Source organism: Falco biarmicus, chromosome 9, assembly GCF_023638135.1.
Source record: "Falco biarmicus isolate bFalBia1 chromosome 9, bFalBia1.pri, whole genome shotgun sequence".
NCBI lineage: Eukaryota > Metazoa > Chordata > Aves > Falconiformes > Falconidae > Falco > Falco biarmicus.
In genome coordinates this window covers 25,307,410-25,329,127 of record NC_079296.1, presented here as the reverse complement: position 1 = coordinate 25,329,127, position 21,718 = coordinate 25,307,410, and the positions used below count along the sequence as shown (strand labels likewise).

The 21,718-nt window shown below is 37.9% G+C and overlaps 1 protein-coding gene across 2 annotated transcripts in view; it reads right to left on the bottom strand.

Annotated features, from left to right (window-relative positions):
* Nucleotides 1-433: 433 nt before the first annotated feature.
* Nucleotides 434-21,718, bottom strand: part of CFAP43 (cilia and flagella associated protein 43) — a 50,049-nt gene continuing 28,764 nt past the window's right edge. Inside the window, exons 20-39 of one of the 2 annotated variants that reach the window (XM_056352387.1) lie at nucleotides 20,258-20,335; nucleotides 18,744-18,869; nucleotides 18,216-18,320; nucleotides 17,410-17,526; nucleotides 16,407-16,616; nucleotides 14,478-14,684; nucleotides 12,990-13,079; nucleotides 12,138-12,215; nucleotides 11,186-11,311; nucleotides 10,540-10,659; nucleotides 10,351-10,458; nucleotides 8,682-8,768; nucleotides 8,289-8,377; nucleotides 7,684-7,891; nucleotides 6,806-6,918; nucleotides 5,823-5,979; nucleotides 4,840-5,004; nucleotides 2,798-2,878; nucleotides 1,653-1,806; nucleotides 434-1,006 (exon numbers count right to left, since the gene is read on the bottom strand). In XM_056352387.1, coding sequence (XP_056208362.1) covers nucleotides 849-1,006; nucleotides 1,653-1,806; nucleotides 2,798-2,878; nucleotides 4,840-5,004; nucleotides 5,823-5,979; nucleotides 6,806-6,918; nucleotides 7,684-7,891; nucleotides 8,289-8,377; nucleotides 8,682-8,768; nucleotides 10,351-10,458; nucleotides 10,540-10,659; nucleotides 11,186-11,311; nucleotides 12,138-12,215; nucleotides 12,990-13,079; nucleotides 14,478-14,684; nucleotides 16,407-16,616; nucleotides 17,410-17,526; nucleotides 18,216-18,320; nucleotides 18,744-18,869; nucleotides 20,258-20,335 — 2,577 coding nt within the window. In that variant the 3' untranslated portion in view covers nucleotides 434-848. The remainder of the gene's footprint in view (nucleotides 1,007-1,652; nucleotides 1,807-2,797; nucleotides 2,879-4,839; nucleotides 5,005-5,822; nucleotides 5,980-6,805; nucleotides 6,919-7,683; nucleotides 7,892-8,288; nucleotides 8,378-8,681; nucleotides 8,769-10,350; nucleotides 10,459-10,539; nucleotides 10,660-11,185; nucleotides 11,312-12,137; nucleotides 12,216-12,989; nucleotides 13,080-14,477; nucleotides 14,685-16,406; nucleotides 16,617-17,409; nucleotides 17,527-18,215; nucleotides 18,321-18,743; nucleotides 18,870-20,257; nucleotides 20,336-21,718) is intronic. The other variant, XM_056352388.1, reaches the window with a different exon arrangement.

Sequence of the window (21,718 nt, the reverse complement as noted above, 5' to 3'; positions counted from 1 at the left end):
CTCTCACAATGTAATGAGTTTAGGTTTTAAGTGAATTTATGAAAGAAGGACAAGACACACTGTGGAAGAGGGAAATAAAAATCTGTGAGAATACCTGAGCAGGTAGATCAGTCTCCAACAGTAGTTAATTTTATTAAGGGTTCTTTATCTTTCTGAGCTGTCTTGGAGAGATCTGGCAGGAGAATAGACTCCATGTCAATGCAAGGGGGCAGGAGACAGCAGCAATGTCAGGGGACCAAATTCTTCCAAACCTGGTTTTCCCATGATTCTGCCAGCTGCACCAGCCACTGTTACTGCTGGCTGTGGGTAATTAAGCTATTATAGACCACACCAGCCTTTGGGACTGGGCCAGGTAGCATACATGGTCATGCTGAAGTATACCTTCATCTTCTCAGCAACCTACACCTGTGCCATCACAGGTGTAAATATATTTTAAAAAGGAAAATTCAGTCAAAGCCACAGACAGGAATTTTAGCAGATGCAAATTAATAGATTCCTTGCAGTGCTTCACCTTCAAAATGTACAATTGCATAGTGCAGACTAAGGACGTACAAACACAACTCTTCTATCAGTCTACAATTTATTGTACCCTTTGTTTTCTGTAATGAGCTATATGGTTTTTATAATCAAACCAGCAGAAATAAATTTCATGAACTGAAACATAAGGGGAATAAGACTATGAAATGGAAAAAACAGACAAACATGCATCTTTCAAACTAAAGTTCTTTTAAAAGAAATGATGGCAGAAATCATTTGTGGAAAGAAAAGTTCAGGGAAGAAAAGTAGATGTTCAAGCTCTTTTTCTTAGACAGACCATGGTATTATACATCTACCTGGACTCTTGATTTTTAAAGAATAGGGAATGTTCTTGATCTCAGTCTTTCAACTTCTGCCTGAAGAATTTCAAACTGTTCTTCCTGGTCCTTTACAAGACCCCGTAGGTGTTTCTGCCTCAAAATCTCTTGGTAACGCTGCTTTGCAATCTTTTCAGAAATATGCTGTGTGTCTGCATAAAACAAAATATATGGGTTAGTCTGTACTTTTAGGGAATGCATAGTCTAGATCTATATTGGCTTTGTCCTGGGGTTATTCCAAGTTCTGTATAAAATAGGCAAGCATTTTAAAAAAGGCTTACACTTGGGCTTAAGAATCTTTATAGTACCAAATAAAGCAGAAGAAATTCAAAAAGGCACTGGCCATGCTTCCTTTAGTTTCTAGCAAGTGCCTGCTGTTTTGAAAATCTGTAACTGGTTTCCACTAGTGGAAGGGTCACTACAGTTTTCCTAAGAGTGAATACCCTTCTCAGCTTCACGTTACTTCCGTTGTTCCCTTGAGTGGGTGGAAAGAAGCTGGTTGAACAATTCTGAGAAAGAATGAAAGCATGTTGCCTAATGAAGGTATTAATTATTATAATATTTTGACTTAGTTTCAGCAATTTAGTCAATTAATTTTGGTTACAAGAGCAAAAACCTCTAGACATGCTCTTAAGGAAACAATGTGGTAGAAAGGGCACTGCTAATTGTGCACATACAGTAATGAATAGGCGCTCCTTGCCCCATAGTTGATGCTGATGGAGAACAGGACTGTCTAGCCTTGGAGATACTTTCTGAATGTTCTTTGCTTGTGACTTGAAGTGCATTACTGTGACTTACCAGCTGCCTCAAAGATAGACCTCCTTTCTGAAACAGAGACAAGCATTTCTTTCAGCTCCAGGCTGAGCTCGTAGTTTTCTTGCTCTTTTAAACTGATGCACTTCTCCAACTCCTTAATTCTTTTCTGACGGTTTTTCACATTCTTCTTGTGCAGCTGTCCATTTCCAAATGGATAAAGCAAATATGTTAGATTACACAAAGGCTGTTCAGACAAACTTATGATGGAAACCTATAGTCTTAAGCACCGCATTGTAGCTCAATAAACTTTCATGTATTTTGATTTGACTAATAGCACATTCTAGCTTTACTTCGTATAGTGTCTTTCACCCACACTCCATTCCAGTATGCTTTATGGAGTTCTAATGTAAGTAGCAGACAAAGAACAAAGAGGTGTGCATCAGGGAAAGAGATACAAAAACATGAAAGGCAAAGGGAGGAAAGGAAGTCGGTGGAATCAGTGAGCTGAGAGTGCTGAAGAAAGGGTTGTGCTGAAGCTGTCGGGTGCGCTGTGAGGGACAAGATAAATATGAAAGCTTGAAAAGGAAGAGGAGGCTGATGCCAGCTAGAGCAACCTGGAGAAAACCCAGTGGGATCACTTAAAACCAAGGATAATCATAATTCAAATGTTGAAATAGATGAGGGAGCTAGCAAATCAGATTGTTGTGTCTCTGTTATTTTGAATATAGCAGGGGGTAGTGATATTGTGAACAGGCTGGTGCTCCTGGAGAGAAACATTAAGCAGTGAAGACTGGAAGAATGCTTCATTAGAAACGGAAGAGTGACTTTTATAGGCATTGGTGTGCAAGAAGTGATAAGCAGATCTGCATTTAGATGTTCAGGAAGGAAAGCATTTAATTCCAGTAATAGAGCAAGTAGATTTCTTTCCATAGGGTTGATCTAGGCAGCAATTCATGTATGATGACTGCTTCCAAAGACTTCAGAGAAATGCTGTTGTAAGACAGCTCAGCACAAGTTGAAGAAACTACTGAAAGCCAGAAAAATAAATACATGGAGAGAGAGAGAGAGACAGTCCTTGAGTAGCATGCCTATATCAGTTGCAGTTATTTCTTACAAACACCTCTTTCTAATGAAGAAGTTGAACTAAGGATGTGTCTCTCAAATGTTGTGGTTCACTTAGGATTTACCTTATCCATGATGCCAAGACTCTGCTCCATCACTGAAATATGGTGGGTGATGTGGCTGTTGTGGTTCAGCACAGTTAGGAACTGAAGAATTAAAACCAGAAAGAAACCATCTTATTAAACCTGTTTGTTCTCAACAATTCTACACTTCTGTAAAGATAATCATACTCAGAAACTCAAAAAGCTAGAATTCTACACATTGCAAAGGCTTACTAGTGTTCATAAATGGACATTGTGAATATATTCTTGGATGCTGTGTGAATACTAAACTGTACAGCTGTTAAAAAGAATGTTATCTATTATGTGTTAATGGAAACAAAGACCAAGCAAATTTGTTGTGAGGTTGTCAAAAAACCCAAACTATACTTTTCCTTATAAGGCCGTTAAGCTAACACAGCTGGAGGCCAAAGTGTTATATAGCCTGTCTTTAGGCCCCAGAAGAAAGTGATTATTTTCTGTCAAGTGGCTTCCTAGTAATTCTTACTTCTTTTATTGTTCTTATATCTGCTTAGTAATTCAGGTTTCAGAGAATCTATTGACGTTTTTTTCTTGGACACACTGCTACTAAAATACCTCTTTATCAAATGACAAATGGTAAAACAGGCTGTATGACCCATAATGGGCAGTAGACAGGTTTCTGTAGATGTAGATTCATCCTTCCAGAGTACTGTCCCACCGAAGTTACAGGTAAAATTCTTTGGAGTGCTCTAGTTAGAAAAGGAGAAACAGGAAGCACCGAGCGGGCTCCTTGCCTGCAGCACCAAGCTGCTTTTACTCACTGCTTCATTAATGGCCCTCATTCCAGGTGTTCTCAGGTCTCTGACTGCATGCATTTATGTAAGCCATTTTTCTTTGTTGGGGTCTCTGTTGCCTTATCTCTTCTACTAACCCTCACATTCTACTCAAAAAGCGAAGTAAACTCAAGCCCCTCAGAACATTCAAATTCGGATTAAACTGGTATATGGGCAAATCTAACTCCCTGAAGAGCAACAGTCTGCTCATCAGTTTAAATGAAGTTTGAGCTAACGGCAACACTGGTGATCAATTTGCTGCAAGAACTTTTCAATGTGTTGTCACATCACCTCTTTGGAGAGCTGTTTTGTTGGTGTTAGTTATGGAATTCCCTTGGCTGTGATTCAGAAGTGAACAAGCAGTTTGGAGAGCAGCAAAACAAATGAAGCCTGAGCAAAACATCTTTTGGATTTATTTTTTTTTTAATCTTTTGATTGAATTGCAATATCCTTACCTGCTCTCCAACATTCTTAATTTTCTCCATGCTTTATAGCTCCCTCCACTACAGTATCTCCAACCTACCTACCGATCCTCCAACATCCCTTACTCCAAACCTTTACGCCCCCTCACTTCATCGACACAAAACCGTCAGCTTTCCCTGCAGTCCTCTACATCCCATACTGCAATACCCTCAGGCTTCCCCTACAACCCTTCTTCCTCCTCTCTTCTCCCACAGCTGTCCTTGGCTCTCTTCCACAACCTTTACCTATGTTTTCTGGCCTGCCAGCTAGTTTTGTTCAAAGCTACGGGCGGCCAGCTGCTGCATCTTGCCTGCCAGGTATGGCAAACAATTCCCTGTCGTTCTGCTGCTGAGTCAACAAATAGCAGTGAGAGTGGCTCACAGGCTCTTGCAGGAATGCTCGATCTTTGTATACTGAGCAAAAGTTACGGTATTTCTGTGAGATAACCAGACGGGGGCACCTCAGACCTTTCACTTAGAAAGAAGTTACCGTGCTTGATTTAAAAGGTAGGTTCCTTGTGGCTGCAAAATCATGACTCCTCACTCTCAGTGCCAATTTTGAAACACTAAGAGTTCGGGCTAATTTTGCCTTCATTTACACCTGAACATTCCACTGAACTTCATCACTGATCAATCTCAAGAGTAAAACTTCCCCTTTGCAAGCTGAATTGTTGACCTATTAGGCATCAGGTTTCTCCGTAGCAGTAAGAGACTTATGAGGTATACACAATCTTACAGGTATAGGCAGCAAAATTTTCTGCAGTGAAAATATAAATTAAAGAAAGTAGCTCACTAGCTGGCGATCTTTTGAAATAGGTAGTGTTACAATATCCCGAGCCTTCTGTTTCAGATCTTCTATCTGCATTCTCATTTTCTTGTGTTCCCATTCCAGCTGAAATATCCCTTTAGAGAACTCTTTACATTCCACCATGCTAGCAATTTTTTTTTTTCCTTGAGCCTGGAAAAAAAGATTAATCTTAATTAGCACACATTACAGATTATGGAGTAGTTATTTGCAACAAGATGGGCAAGCTTCCAAAGGTATAATTTTAGTAAGGAAAACATGCTATGCTGCAGTTTCTATCCAGACTTTATTCCAGATGGTTATCTTTTGTGGAATTTTGTTCCCTTTTATGCTCTGTGCCACAGCCTTGGATCATAGAAGGAGATGAAGAAAATTACAACTAACCTCTCTCTCCACCTTTCTGTCTTTTATAAGAATGAAAAGGCATTTTAGCTCTACAAATACAAGCTTGCTCTGTATAAGGTATTTTGCAGTTGTTACTGAAAGCTTTGTGCAATAGCAGTAACAAGCAATTTTTTTGTACAGCTAGAATGCCTAAAAAAAGAACATTTAATGAGAGTATGAAAAACTGATCACCAATTTCACCTTACAATAAAAAGTGTATTAATTTTTAAAATCTTAATATAAGTTACTGTTCAAACGCTTCTTAACATGACTAAGTTTGCCTTGAGGGAATTTTTGGAGTGGTGTCCAGCATCTATTTACAAGTGGGTGTGTAAGTGATGGTGTATCTAAAAGCTGTTGCCATTTCATTGATCTAAATTGTATTGATCAGACATCAAGAAAGTAGGCTGTATTGCATTTTTTGATAAGAGACATTACAGAATTCTTAATAGCTCCTAGACTACAATTGAGCCTACTGGTATGTAGTAATGAATTTAAACTAGATGTAAACCTGGAGAAAAAGCAGAGCTGCGGTAGGACAATACATTTGTTTAAAAAGTACATTTCCTTCAGATAATGCAAATTACCATGATAGAGCAATTCAGTTCTTCAATAACACTCTTATTAATGAGAATGGCATCAGTGTAGTCTGGGATCTCAGTACTTTCCAATTCTACCTGTCCTTGTTTTAGCAAAAACTGGACAGTCAAATTCAATTGAAGTTTCTGCTTTTCCTCCTGCAGCCTAAAATGGCAGAAAACAAAAACAATGTTTAGTGATTTCAACAGAATTATATAAATCCTCCCATGATTATCAAAATGTTTATATTTATTACTTTTTATATTATATGTTGTATATATTATATAATATTATGTGCATGTAGGGGTTACTCTTTGACAGCCTGTCTTCTATTTGCTCCAAAAGTGACTATGGAATTTGCAACTTATTTCCATACATGAAGTTTTCGACCACTGGATTCAGTTTAACATACTCTAGCAGATGTTCTGAGAGAAAGTGGTGTTACTGAGCAGAAATCTTAACAATTGAAAAGGAAATGGAGGAGACTCCCAGCCAGCACCTGTTTTTGTATGTAATTTATCCTGGAGTTTGTACCTGAATGGCGAACATTATGTCATATACACGAAAAAATGAAATATTGCAAGTCCAAGCAGTTCAATGAAATCAGGTGTCACGTGGCCTATTGCAGTTAGGAGTGATCACTGTTTCTTTGGCCTACACAAGCAAAATTTAACTGAGCAAGCTAGCACATACATGGCCTTGAAAGGTTTTGAGGGATTCACTGTATGATGTAGCTTTTGGGGCAGTCAGCATGCATTGAAGACCATGCTGCTATCCTTACTGGTGTTGTTACTTAAGATGGTAGATTAAGACTGGTTTGGCCTGCACACATGTGCTGCAATCATACCTCATTTCAGAAATATTGTAGGTCTCTTAAAAGAATCCTAGATAAAAGGCTGTTGGAGAACGTAGTGTGTAATTCTGGAAGCAACTTTTGCTTCTGTTTTGGTGGAATATTAAAATGTATCTGAACATAGGAAAAAAAAATTACCAAGTGAGTTCTTGGAAAATGTCTTCTGTTTCTGACTTAATCTTCTCATTGTCATCCATTCTTCTCTGGAGAAATGCCTGCATCTCTGCCAGTGTTTGGGCCTTCCATTTCACCTAAGCAAGCAACATGGTGACACTCTAAACTTTCTCAACTTTGTCAATATGTCAGGGCAAGCCTTTTCAAGAACAGAGAAGACAAGTTCTTAAGAAGACATTTGTATGTATCAACACACAGCCTGGTATTTTGAGAATCCCAGTAGAGCACATGAAACACTGAGGTTACAGTCCTTTCACTGCTCAGAAATTTATATATTCATTTATGCATAGTTTATTCACATGAAGAGAAATCATGCTTCCTTCTCTCCTGGTCAAATTTCATGTATCTCTCTCGGGATAACTCAGATTTACACCTTCATGCTTTTAAACTGAACGAATAGCTTGCTAGAACTTTCAAGAAACACACTTCGTTAAGAATTATTCTTGATGTTCTAGAAAAATATGAGAATGTATTGGTGCAAATGTAGAATGCCAATGGGAGAGAACAGGTGATGGCAATCAAATACCCTAACAGTTTTTTGGTATGGATAGAGAAAAGGAAAATCTGCATTTTTTAAAATGAAATCATATCAAGGACACAATCATTCTGATCAAATTCATCCAAATTAATATGCTATTTTTTTCTCTGAAGGAGAACTAAAGCTGGTTTCCCTTGATGACATTTCTATTATTCTGAATTACATGTGTCCAGAGGAAACTTTCAAACTCACAGTTTATCTATTATTATTTCACCACTAGCTTGACCCTACCCTTGAACTCCACAGAAATTTAAGACCTGAAAATACCAATAAGTACACTGGCAAAATAAAGAATTTTACATACCAGCTCCTCACTCTCCATTTTATTTCGTCTAGCTAAACAAAAATGTTCCCATGTAGACATGTCTAAGCCATTAGGCATGTGCTCAGGACTATCCAATTCATCCATGGCTTTCATTAAGAGGGGAAGCATTTCTTTGTGATCTTCAACTAAGCCTGAACAATTCCCATACGGGTTAGCTGTGTCAAGGAGCATTTCTGTCATTTTCATCCTAGTGCACACACACAGTACATACAGTATTGACTTTTTATTTTCTCTTGCATAAAAGAAGCTCACAAACAACTAAGAACATTTCATGCTGTCAATCTCTTGCAAAGAGTGAATAGGTAAGAATGCATCTTATACAAAATAAGAATATATGTCTTTGAGACCTGACGATTGTTTAGCTTGCATTTAAAATAGATTGTGTGGGGTGAATAAGGAAATGTAAGTACTCAAAATAGCAACCGTTAGTATGACAGGAAATCAACCATTGTTAACTATGCAACAAAAAGCAGGCAGTCTACTTATTATCAAAATGATTTAGACTATTGAAATAGATAGCATTCTCAATCTTGACTCACAAGAATTATTAGTATTTAAACAGACGGAATCAGGGGGGATCTTACTTTGGTCGATGTTTGTAAAGTTGGAGAAGTTCATCAAGCAGATTGGCAGGTAAGTCAGAAAACTCCTTTGTAAAACCACTTTCCAGATTCTAGGAGGGAAACAGAAAGCTTTCTTGTTACCACAATGTTATTTTTAAAAAAGTATCAACCAGCCCATATCTTAGAAATACAGAATAATATGGTGCTCTTCCAAGTGCTCCCAAGCATCATGGCGATCTGGACTATTTCAGAAATTCTTCTATGTGCATACTGTCCTTTACTGCTTAATTTTAAGGATCAGCAAGTTGACCACAACTCATCCCATACTTACAGTGAAGTATATTCTTCTCATTACCAACACGTAGCATTAACTTTTTAATTTCTGAATCTCCTTGTGTTTGTCAAGAGTCTCACCTTCTCTTCAAATATTGCATTTTCATAGGTGTCTGTGTAAGCCTCAATTTTATTTTTTGTAGCCTGGATTGTTCTTGCAGCCTTGACCTATAGCAAAACCGAAAGATTTCAGGAATGAAATTCAGCCAGCAGAAGCACTGAATGATCTGATGAATACACTGATGCAGCTCACACTTTCTTATTTCTAGAGAAAACCTTGTGAGCTATTTTTACTAACAATATAATGTCTTCTTCAGGGGGTTACCTGTAGATACTGCTAAAAGGTGAGCAGGTGTAAAATTAAACTAGTACACTGCTTAAGAAAATAAATTTCTATAAGAAATATCTTATACAAATGCTTACAAGTCTTCTTTTTAAACTTCTAATATATGGACCTATGTTGATACTTGTTTTCACTTGCATAGGGCTTACCTTCTCCTTTCACGTCATCACAGGTAAGACCAGTGAAAAATTCTCAAATCCTGTTCAAGACGAGTCAAAAATTCTCAAATCTGTTCAGTGGAGGGTTCTTCATTTTAGAATGCAGGTTCCCTATTGTCATGACAGCTCTGCTACACATCAGGATACTGATCTGTTTTATCAAGGCTGTTAACTGCTTATACTGTGCTGGGGAGACCGTTCTGTTGTATTTGACAGTTTGCACAGATCAAAAGATATACCAATGGGAACGTAAAAAAATAGATTTAAAAAAAAAAAGAAGATGTATTTTGAAAAGTGTAAGCTGGTATACACTTGGCCTCAGATAATTTTAAAATTAGTTCAGACTGTTTAGTGATAGAGGCTAGATGCCTACTGTGGAACCTCTCCCTGTAGCTCATGTACAGATAGCTACTTGCAGCTCCAGACACAGAGGTCTGTACAGGCTGAGTAGGATATCTGACATGGGGAGGCACTGGTGCATTATCTGTGGACTCAGGAACAGCTTCACAAGGCCAAAGTGGGCAAATGGGATACTATTGTCCCAAGAGCCAGAACCAACTGCAGACTACCACCACTTAGATCACCTGAGTCGCACAAGTATTGGCAGGACACAGGAATCAGAAATGTCACTCTAAAATTATTACTGTGGGCAGTACGCACTTGTATTGAAATCCAGATCTACCACCTGTGCTCTCCAGTCTTTTGTTGACTTGTATATGGTTTGACAGGGATGGGTAAAGTCTTCAGGAGATTAAATTGGTTGATAAGACTATCAGCACCGTACGCCATGGTATGTTCTGCTTCTGTGGTCAGATACTCACATACCACCTCTGTCTATGCTTTGAACTGGCAAACACAAGTCAGCATGGCCCTGGCCTCAGTGAAAAACGTAATGGTATTACATATTCTTTTGTGCATTTTCCTGCCATAAAAGCATTATAAGTAGTGCTTCCAGCTTGATACTGGATACTAAAACATATTATGTATACCAAAGAAATAGAAGCATGCCCTTCTGAATGTACGGAGTTTTACCAAAGATCTCCAGATGAACCAAGACAGATATCTATTAGAAAACATAAGTATTTATAATGTACGTCAACTGTACAAGTTGAAAAAAAATCAGTGACCCTGCAAATTGACAGAAAATCATTTATGGCAAAATTCTGATTTGGAAGAAGTAGTCTTCACAAGAAACTGTACTGTAAATATTACACTTTGCCTAAGAACAGCATTCCAGATGATAACTTACTTTTTCTTTCTCTTTTTTCATAAGGAAATTACGAAGTCCAGCTTCTCTAGTGTCCAACTCTTCATCCAACAGTAAAGCATAAATGAGATTGACTATTTTGAGTTCTTCCTGTGAAATGATTGTAATAAAAAATGTTAACATTCCTGCTGCACAGAGACAGAGATGAAAAATTAATGTTCTTTGTGATACCTGATAGATGACCATCTCTACTTTCATTTTCCTTTCAGAGAGTTTGCACACAGTCTCATCAAAATTTTGTGTTGTTTCCTGGATAGAAGCTTCAAGTTTCTTCAATTCATTTTCCAGTGCCTGGGGAAGGGAAGGACAGGCGCAGCAATATTACATCTGGAGGAACAAATAAGCTCTGATATAGTATATCAGTTGCTAAAGAATGCACAATATGGAACTGTATCCTTCAGGCAAAAGGTCCCAGAAATTACTGGTTTGGAAGGAGAGTGCCATCAGCCTATCAAGTTATGTCATTGAAATACCACTTTGAAGGATAAATACAACTGTATTATTTGTGTATGGCACCAGCAGCTCTGGGAATGGAACCTGAAAAAAACATTTTAGGAATACTGGTACATTTGTGAAGGAAAGTTACCTTTTGTCAGATATCACAAGTGCTGGCATCTATTAATTGGTGTAAGTAGAGATTGCCTTAATTTGCTGTCTAAGCTAGGACTTATTTAATATGCCACACGATTTTTCTTGTTTGGTTGGTTTTTGTTTATTCTATTTATTAGTGTTCATTTTTAGAAGTAGCTCCTAAGGAATATCAGAAACTGGTCATGAGCACTGCGAACAAAACACTCCTTTTCTCATTTTAATTTACCCTTCTATACTTGTCTTTTTCTTCATTCAGTTCCTTGACTCTTTTTTCATGTTCTCTAAATATTTTCTTTTCTTCATCATTCCAAACATCCTCAGGCTTGGATATAAAAGGAGGTGGAGGAATATCCTGGAAGTATTAATGACAAATATGCTTCAAAAGCAATATTAAGTCTCTATCAGCACACTAACAAACTATAGCATGCACCAAATCTAATGAAAGGGTATTTCTTAGTGGTAAGTAAGGTACAAGACTTAAGTATAATTAAACAAGCCTTGTATAATGTGTTCTGTTCCTCTGGTCTGTTACTTCCAGCAGTAGTTGTGGTGTGTATCTGTTGTGCTTGTTCTCTCTTACTTGTTTACAGAAATTCATTGCTGGATCTTATAAAATACAAGTATTTTGTACTCAAACATACTATTGTTTTATGCCACATTTTCTGTTTCAGAACCCCAAATCTAATACCATGCTAATGTATACTTCTAAGTGGAGTCCTAATTTTCCAAAACAGATCAATTCCAGGGAGAGCCCTTTGGTCTGCGCTATCTTTTTTCTGGGACACTCCTTCACATTCTTTCCTTCCTTTACTACTATACTATCTATATTTGCTGAGTTAACTGGAACACAGTATTTTTGTGTAAGATCACAGCCACGGATTACAGACCCTTCTCCCAGCAACACAGTTGCTGTAATAGTAATATTAGATTATGTCCCTATGGTATTTCACTGTGATAGGGACAGGTGTTGATGGGTAAATCATATGCAGGCACTAGAATCTTGTGGTCTCTTTTGAGTCCAGTGTATGGTCTCTTACAGATTCTATCTAGGCATAAGGCAATTCTACAGTTCTATGACTTTATTCTATCACTTAGGCTAGAAAAAATTGCTAGCTGAATTTCACATTTCCTTAAAAGCTCATAAGCTACCTAAATGATATGGCAGAAACGCAGCTCACAATTTTCAAGATGTCTTCCTTTTTGACTTCTAGCACTCCACTCATCATGTCATTAAGAGCACGCAGTCTTTTATTGTCCTGGGAACGACCACAAAAAATATTTTAGGGTACAAAAGAAAGTGTAGTACTTGGAATTAACTGTGTAGTTTGGGGAATGATAATAAGGTAGTTCACCTCTAGATCACCCATACAATTATTCTGTCTGTCACTAGTAGATTAATGTTCTTCAGTGATGTGTGTGAAATATGCTAAAAGTGTCAAGAGTTTTTTCTGGTGGACAGAAGTTCATATACCAAATAACTAGTAAAACTGCCATTCTGGCAGTTTTGGAAAGAATACATAGGCAAAGACTGCTGGCCAGTTGGCAGGTAAGGATGAGGGAAGTTACAGTGTCACTGTCTTATTGTGCAGCTCCTTTGGGGCCAGAACCATCTTAGGCTTTTTAAGTTGCATTTCAAAGGCAGAGCAAAGCATTATGATCTTCTAGTCTAAGCCCTGAAGAACAGAGGTCGCTCAGTCAACAAACACAAATCAAGCAGAAAGATCTTCATCTTCATGGAGCAGAAGCATGCATTTAGAAATGTATCTAGCCCCCAGTTACCTGGTACGGTATTTTCAATTGCCACTAAGCACATATGTTTAAAATTTGAAGCCTAACACTAAATCTTCTCCCAGCTGGTCTGTGTAGTTCTGATTGTAAACAACAGAAAGAGGGAAAAGGCACACATCATTGTTACCCACTATTCTAAATTTATTCTCCCATACTACATAACTGGAATATTCCAGTGCAGCATAAATAAGACTAACTAGAGACAAAGGCCTAGTCAGTAAAAAGGATACTACTTTAAATACCATAGCAGCAAGGCGTCTTTCTATTTCAAGCTTAGCCAGCATTTCTGCTTTCTCTCTCTCTTGTCGAATCAAGTATTTTTCAACTTTAATCTGAAGGAAGGAAGAAAATGAGGTTCTTGTCAGGGTTCTTTTTCTCCAAACATTGTCACATGTGGGCTAAGAACATTTGGAAAGATGGTTGTCCTGGTTTTGGCTGGGACAGAGTTATCTTACTTTCTAGTAGCTAGTATAGTACCGTGTTTGGGATTTCGGATGAGAAGAATGTTGATAACACACCGATGTTTTAGTTGTTGGTGAGCAGTGCTTACACTACGTCAAGGACCTTTCAGCTTCTCATGCTGCCCTGCCAGCGAGGTGGCTGGGGGTGCACAATAAGCTGGGAGAAGACTCAGTCAGCACAGCTGACCCAAAGTGGCCAAAGGGATTTTCATTACCACATGATGTCATGCTCAGCATATAAACTAGTGGGAGAGCTGGCCAGGGGGCTGCTGCTCAGGAACAGGCTGGGCATTGGTTGGTTGGTGGTGAGCAATTGTTTTCATTTGCATCACTTATTTATCTATGGTTTTATTTCTCTCTCTTTTTGTTATTTTCCTTTTCATTACAACTTACTATTGTTGTTGTTATTATTATTATTGTTGTGTTTTATTTCAATTATTAAACTGTTCTTATCTCAACCCATGAGTATTCTTATTTCTACTCTTCTGGTCCTCTCCCCCATCCCATTGGGGTGAGGAGGGAGTGAGCAGCTCTGGTGCTTAGTTGCCAGCTGGGGTTAAACCATGACAATGGTGTAATACTAATTGTTAACACTTTTTATATTTCTGCTTTATGATAATATTGCTCAAGAAGAAAATTATTTTGAACAGCTCCAAAAGCTATATTAAAAAAATGCTACTGCCATCAATTTTTGTTGATATTAGTTGTGTTTCATGCACAGCTTTTCTGATAGTGGCATAACATGAACTGGTGGGAAAGCAGAGAGAAGTGAGGACAGACTGACCAAAAGAGCAGATGAAATCAGTGGACTATACTGCATAAGAAATATTGCGCTTCTTTATAAATTATCAATTGAATATATAAATACAGTACTAAGTATGCTTTAGTGCCTAAATACTTTAGTTTGAAATTACTTAGTTTCAAAATGGTGCTCAGAGAGAACACAGAAACCCTTACATATGGAAGTAATCCCTGCAAGCCAGGTTTGAACATTATACTCAGGAACAGGGGGAATTTTTACCTAATTTATGGGCTATTAAAAACTTTTAACAGCATAAAATTAAGATTGTATATATCTTATTAATTTCAGATAGACTTAAGAGCTTTCTCCCTAAAAAGGGAAGGGAAGCAAAAGATTCAAAAAGATAATTTTAAGTACGCAGACACATCTGTTTTAAGGCTTTTCAGTACTGACACAATGTCTGGAAATGAGAATAATTAAAGAACTGTATTTCAGTGAGTGAAAGTGAAAGATTATTTTTCAGACACCTCTGAATCCTGAACAGTCAGCGCTCGCTCTGGTATCTCATCATCTGTAAGAGCTGGCTCCCACACTTCCACTTGGACGTCAAGCTGTGCCAAGATTTCTCGGATCCTCAGGTTTCTTTCTTTCACCCGTGCTATCTCCTGCTCCTTCTGTTGTGCAACTATGTCAAATTCCTTATTAAAAGCAGTTTTCACTTTGTAAATGATGTCCTGAAATACCAAAAAAGGAAACAGCAATACTGCACAGCTGACACCCATCCATGATTATATACCACTCCTCTAGCCATCAATCATAAATGTGTGTGTGTTTGTGTGACAGGGAGATAAGCTCGCAAAGCCCTTTCATGAAAATTGTAAGGGCAGAATTCAAGCTTTGTTAAATGGAAGTGGGCAAATATTAGGTTTCTCTCTTTTTTTCCCTAGAAATTTTTATTCCTTTTTTTCTACATATTTGCCATCTGACAAAGATTCTAAAAGAAGCATACTGCTGCCAAAACTAGATAAAAAATTAGGCTGCCACCTATTTGCTGTTTTTTTCACTCTTCAGCTGAAAGAAGAAGGGGATTCAAAGAAAAAAACACATGACCTGTAAACCTAGAGACTGTAAATCACAGGTGCAGGGAGGCAGACTGAAGGACATACTTTCCTGACTTTTAAGTGATGCAACCTGCAGTTTCAATATGCTTTCATGGGATTTTCTGTCTGAGATATGTAAGTAAAATGTGACCATTAAGTAAACAAACATTGGAAACGATTTTTTTTTAAACACCAGAGACCTTCTAATGATTTTTAAAAGCATATATTCTTAATGGATAAATTCTTCCTTTATCCTAAATAAAAGTAGACTATAAAGAGAGAAAACCATGTGTCTTTCCTACTGTGTCAATTTACTAAAATGAAACATGAAAAGGATTTCCGTTCTATCTTTAAACTTCATGTTTTGAGATGTTTGGCCATTTGCAATTTGTATTACAATAAATATCTGTGTCCATATTATTTCACTGATTTCTAAGCTAATAGTAAGTTAGAATGTAATAAGGCAAAATGGCAGATAAGGTACAATGTTGCTGGGAGAAAAAGGGCTGTGCATGATGGCTAGTCAGCCATCTAGCTCTCAGCCAGCTCGGTGCTTTGGCCCAGAACACTGAAGATATATCTACACTTCAATATATAATATGTGGCTTTAAAGCTATACAGCAGAAAGATCTCGTTACATCCAATCTTACATCTAAAAGTGCTCCTTGTGTTTCTTCCCATCTATTTACACACTAGTATACCTAGTAGATTTTATGTATTGCAATGTATAATCATTGAGCTCTGCTACCATTTACAGCCTTAAAGAGCTTTGAGGAGGCGATGCTTTATAGTAGTTTAACCATTTCTACCCTTGTAGATCATCTTCATAAAAAGCTTATTCTGTAGTATGTTTACTACTTAATAAACTGGCCAGAGTAAAAGAAGTGAGTGAGTTTGATAGCAATGAATAATAAATAACAGAAACATTGAAGACTCTAAATGAAGGTATGGTAAGACTGGAGAGAAAGGAAATGGGGTGAGTATCCAGCTGACCTTTCATTCAGCAGCAAATAACAGGGAAAGAGGTCATGTTTTCACAGGGTGTGCTGAGGTGTACAAGCTAGCTTTGACTATACACTCTTAAACTAAAGCACCATTGGGCAAATACAGATACCCTCAAATTGGGTAACCAATTTCATAAAAATGTTTTCCTTCCAGACCTGAGCTGGCAAGTCCATATGGTGCTCTGCTGCACTATGTGTATTTATCTGCTTTCATCTCAGTAACTCAGAGACCTCTGCAACCCTCCATCGTATAATGTCAATATGCCCAAAATCTAACAGTGACTGTGACTGCTATAAGAACAAACAGATATGACAGTGTCACTGCAGTAGCACAAATTTAAGAAGACTTCACCTTCAATAATACTATCTGATTGACTTTCTGCTCCTTGGTATGCAAGTCCCATTGGTGGTATAGGATAGATGTGTCCCCACCATACTGAGAGCTCAGACTTCCAAGCAGGCAGTAAGATGCACTATCATCAGCCACTACTTCTTCTGCCTTCTCTCCTTTTTCCTTGGATAATACAGTCTCAGACTCAATCGCAAGATTTTTCTTCTGACCCTAATATCACAAATGTGATAATTGCGTTAATTTTGTACATGATGCAGTGGTACATGTAAGAAAAAAATCTAGAGGTTAATTAAGGTCAGTGATCTAAATAATACAAGTTGAAATGATCGTATCTGGAATATTTGGTCCATTTGTAGGTTCCACAGTACAAGAAAGACTGGGCATACTGAAGCAAGTCCAGTGGCAGGCCACTAATACAATCAAGGATTTGAAGCACCTAACATGTGAGGGCAGGCTAAGAGAACTGGAATTGTTTAGCCTCAGGAAAGAGAAGGCTTGGGAGGGGATCTTAGTAATGCATATAAAAAACACTATGGTGGGGAGTAAGGACAACAGAGTTAGACTCTTCACAGTGGTGCTCAGTGACAGATTGAGAGGAAAAGGGTATACATCAAAATACAGGACATCCAACTTAAACGTAATAAAACACTTGTCCTGTGAGGGCTGTCAAAACATGGGAAGAGGTAGCCCATAGAGGTTATGGAAACTTCCATCCTTAGAGATATTCCAAACCTGACTGGACATGGCCCTGAGTAAATTGCTCTAGGAGGGTGAGACTAGATGACTTCAAAAGGGTTCTTCTAACCCCAGCTATTCTGTGATTCTTTAATACTAACACATTCATTTTGAGTAAAACCACAACATTTCATTTTTCTTTATATTTTTAATTTTTTTTGACAATTTCTACAGCAAGAAAATGGACTTTAGAAATGTAACTATGTAAAGAAGGGTTAAGATGCCAACTCAGAACATGCCTTTATGCAGTACTTCAAAGAGATTGTACCTTAAGATCAGCTGTCTCAATCTTCTTTAACTGGAGAACTCTCTCCAAAGTTTCCAGCTCTTCTTCACTACGTCCCTTCAGTGGATAATTCTTCACTTCACAAGCCATATGGAAGCACTGTTCAAATGTAAAAATAAACACACAAACAAAACCCCAAAGTAAAAAGTTCTTCAGAATGCATCTATCAATTCATTTCTTCAATACCTGAATGCTAAACAGTTATAAAGTCTTCTTAAAATCAGGAATAAAATTGAGGATCAATTAATAAAGACGATGTCGTAAAAATACAGGGGTAAGACAAAAACACTTGCCTTTTTCGTAGTGAAAATGGTTGGTTCCAAGTTTGCTTTTTTCTTTCTTTTCTTTTTTTTTTTTTAGTCTGTGGATGTGGTCTCTTTATCCACAGAATTCAACCAGAACTAGATTTTTTGTAAAATGACTTGGTCTTTCACCACCCCTGAGATAATTCAGTATCATCAATTTGCCTACTCTCCCTCTGTTTAAAACTGGGAAAATCAGGGTCAGATATTGCCTTTATCTTCTGTGTAGCAGAAGTCATACTGACTGCACACAGAAAAATAATATTCTCTCCCCTTCTAGCAGTACTGCATAAAGATAGTCTCTGAGATCAAGGAATTAAATAGTTACTCATTTTCTTATCAGCACTCTTATCCACCAGAAGGTAAAATCAGTCAGGCTGACAAAATGAACAGAATGAAAGATTTGCATAAGCCTCGGGAAGAAGTTAAGTTTTTGCCTATACCTATACTAAACTACTCCAAAAGGAATTAGAAAGTAGAGGTTACCTTAACTGCACATTCTTTTACACACATAGCATCCCAGCACTCATGTTTGATGACATCCTGCAAATAGCGGTTTGCTAAATTCTCCATCTCAATCTCCATCCTCACCTTTCAAGATACAGAAAAGAAAATAACAAGATGGGCAATTTGTATTGAGTTATTGAAAAACACCTAACAGATTAAATGGATTAGCAATATTTCATCTTCTTGGGCTATCACAGATCTTCTCCAAAATCTATATTGCATACTACTGAAAGGCATCATTTTATATATGAAGAAAAGCATTCTAGAACTTAAGCAACGTGCCCAAGGCCACAGTGTCGGATTTATAAATTCTAGCATAGATCATATTCCAATCAGCAATGTCTGCATCAGCAGATTCACCTGCTTCAAAAGGTAACTTTAAATACTTTTAAGTTTTTGTGCTTCTAAGCAGTGAACAGCAACTTTGAGATCATCCTCTGTTCTTCAATCATTCTTTCTACTTTTCACTGCTAGTTTTTAAATGTTCTTCCCCGCCTTCTGTCATACCCGGGCAACTTCTTGTTCAGCCTCTGCCTGCGCTCTTTCCTGTTCTTCTAGATCCAAGTTGAACTCCTGCTGCTCCAGTTTCTCAATGTCTGGCACCTGTTCATTTTCATGCATCATTTTCTGAATCTGTTGGGTGTTTTTTTAAATAAGTATAAGGAATAGAAAGTAATTTGAATGTGAATAGAGAAAACACTATTTTTAACACTATAGAACTCAATATCAGGGAAAATTATTTTAATTGCCTCCACATTTAACAGCTTCATGGTAATTGGTAGAATATGCTGCCTGTAGCTAGTGACTACATGAATATATTTCATCTTTCTCTTAAAATAGATTTGGATGTTATATGTAAAGTTGCATATACTTTGTAAGAACCTGTAGTACACAATTCTTTATTCTTTGGCTCTGAGCACTTTAGTAAGTCATTGTCATTTTATTCAGTTGTTACCTATCTCATGCAGTTCAACAAAAGGAACTGTCAAATCCTGCACCTAGCTCTGCGCACTTTATTAAGTTGTTATTTTATTAAATTGTTATCTACCTCATACCATTTAACAAAGGGAAGTCCAAAATCCTGCACCTGGGTAGGAACAGCCCCATGCACCAGGACACGCTGGGTGCTGAGCAACTGGAAAGCAACTTTGCAAAAAAGAAGCTGGGGGTTCTGATGGACACCAAGTGGAATATGAGCCAGCAATGTGCCCTTGCAGCAAAAAAGGCTAATGGTATCCTGGGCTGTATTGAGAGTGTTGCTAGCAGGTTGAGGGATGTGAGAGACATGGACATGCTGGAAAGAGTCCAGTGAAGGTTATTATGGGACTGAAGCATCTCTCATATAAGGCAAGGCTGAGAGAACTGGGACTGTTAGCCTAAGTAAGAAATGGCTTCAGGGGAATCTCATAAATGTATATAAATACCTGAAGGAAGGGTGCTAAGAGGGCAGAGACAGGCTCTTTTCAGTGGTGTCCAGTGACAGGACCAGAGGCAATGGGCACAAACCAGAACACAAGAGATTCCACTCAAACATCAGGCAACACTTTTTTTACTGTGAGGGTGACTGAGTACTGGAACAAGTTGTCCAGAGAGGTCATGGAGTCTCCATCCTTGGAGACAATCAAAATCAGTCTGGACGCGGTCCTGGGCAGACTGCTCTAGGTGACCCTCTGCTCATCCTCTCACAGATAGCAGCTTTTATGGAAGGAAACAGAAGGAAGAGGGGAGGACAGCAGTTTCTATAATGGATGCTGTTAGACAGGCATAAACCAGTCTGCTGAGGGGACAGATTACTCAAGGTATGACAGTAGTACAAAAAAAACGTATTTGGAGCAAAGAGACCACACAGTAGTTCCTGTCAGGTTCAGTGTACAGTCCCTGAAGAATCATGTCTCTTCATTACCTGTCTGCTCAGAGTTTATGACAAAAATGTAACTGAGCACTACAGCTGATACCCATAAAGAAAGTGTATTTATAAACAAAACTGGTAAGCTGAGCCATTACCCTTGTAAGAAACTCACAGTTTTACGCAGCTTTTTAATTCCTATTTGCAGCTCTTTCTTCTGGTTAGCAAACCTCTGAGTCTCTTCTTTAATGATCTGAAATACATGAAATATATTATTGAAAGACAAAATACACAAGAGGAAAAAAGATTGAAATAATCTAAAGGAACATTATCTGTACAGAAAACAAAACTCCAAAGGGATTAATAGCTGAAATAGACATAATCCTAATTCAAGAATGATTCTCAGAATTACTCAAGAGAAAAAAGATTATACAACCAGGTCACATTGTAAACTGGTTGTACAGCAATAGAGCTTAAAAGAAAGAAAATATTAAAGAAAGAAGTAATTACAAGTGCAATAATTACAGACATATTGAACTGCGTAAAGCCTACTGCCAGAATTTGTTAAATGCTTCATAATCCTTAGATTCTTCATTGTCACTAGGGCATCTCCAGTAGGACATTTAAAGACAAATATAAACCAACATGTTACTAATACTGGAAGCTGTGAATTTTTCTTTGCCCCTACAGCCTTGCCAATTCATCTCTTTGGGATAATTCTGCAATTAGTCTGCATCTCTGGAATTTGTTTTCTAAAATAAGTTAACAACTTTAAGTAGGATGATGGCTACTGATTGAAAGGAAGAGGTGTATCATTCTGACATTGGATGGGCTCCATCCTCTACAAATCAGATGCAAGTCTCTTAGGACATTAACGAGCACCTTAAAACAATCTAGGACCACACTGGTGCCCTTCAACCTTTGCTTCTCATCACCTGTCCCTAGCTGATACTAACAGTCATGTGGTACTCATGTACGCATAGTCACATGGATTTGTCCAAAAATCCCAGTAGACACCAAAGCATGAGTGCCAGCATCAAAGCAGAAACAGGAAGACCTGTCTGGGAGACTGATGGAGAAGATGCTGGCAGTATGTCTTAGACTGACTTGAGCCACTTGTGAAACTGCATCATAATTTGGGAAGTCACTCCTGATCACCCAGAAAGCAATGATATTTTGCTTTGCCCTGTCACTAAACCTCAAAAGCTGGACAAATTACACAGCTCTGACTCATCCCAGAAAGAACCTTCTAGCATCCATAAATTCATATTTCTGGGGGGGGAAAAACTATATTAACATTAACATAGCAGTTTCCAGGCTCACAAAGTGCTGAATCCCCTTTCTGTAGACAGTTAGATCTTTGACGCACTTTTACTTATAAAAAAATTTCGGTTACATAACACACTCACCTCAACCTTAACCTGAAATAAACTTCAGGGGTTTTGTATTAATGTCATATTGTTTAGTATTGATTTATCAGTGCTGTAGAATTTGTTATTCTGGCCCTTGCAAGGAAAACAGCACTTGCTTGCTTTCTAGTAATAATCTTCCCTGCAACATTTTGCCATTTAGAAGAAAAATGTCTTTATAAGTTTCTAAAGGAAGCCAATTTCTCTGGCAATGTTTTTTTTTAGTT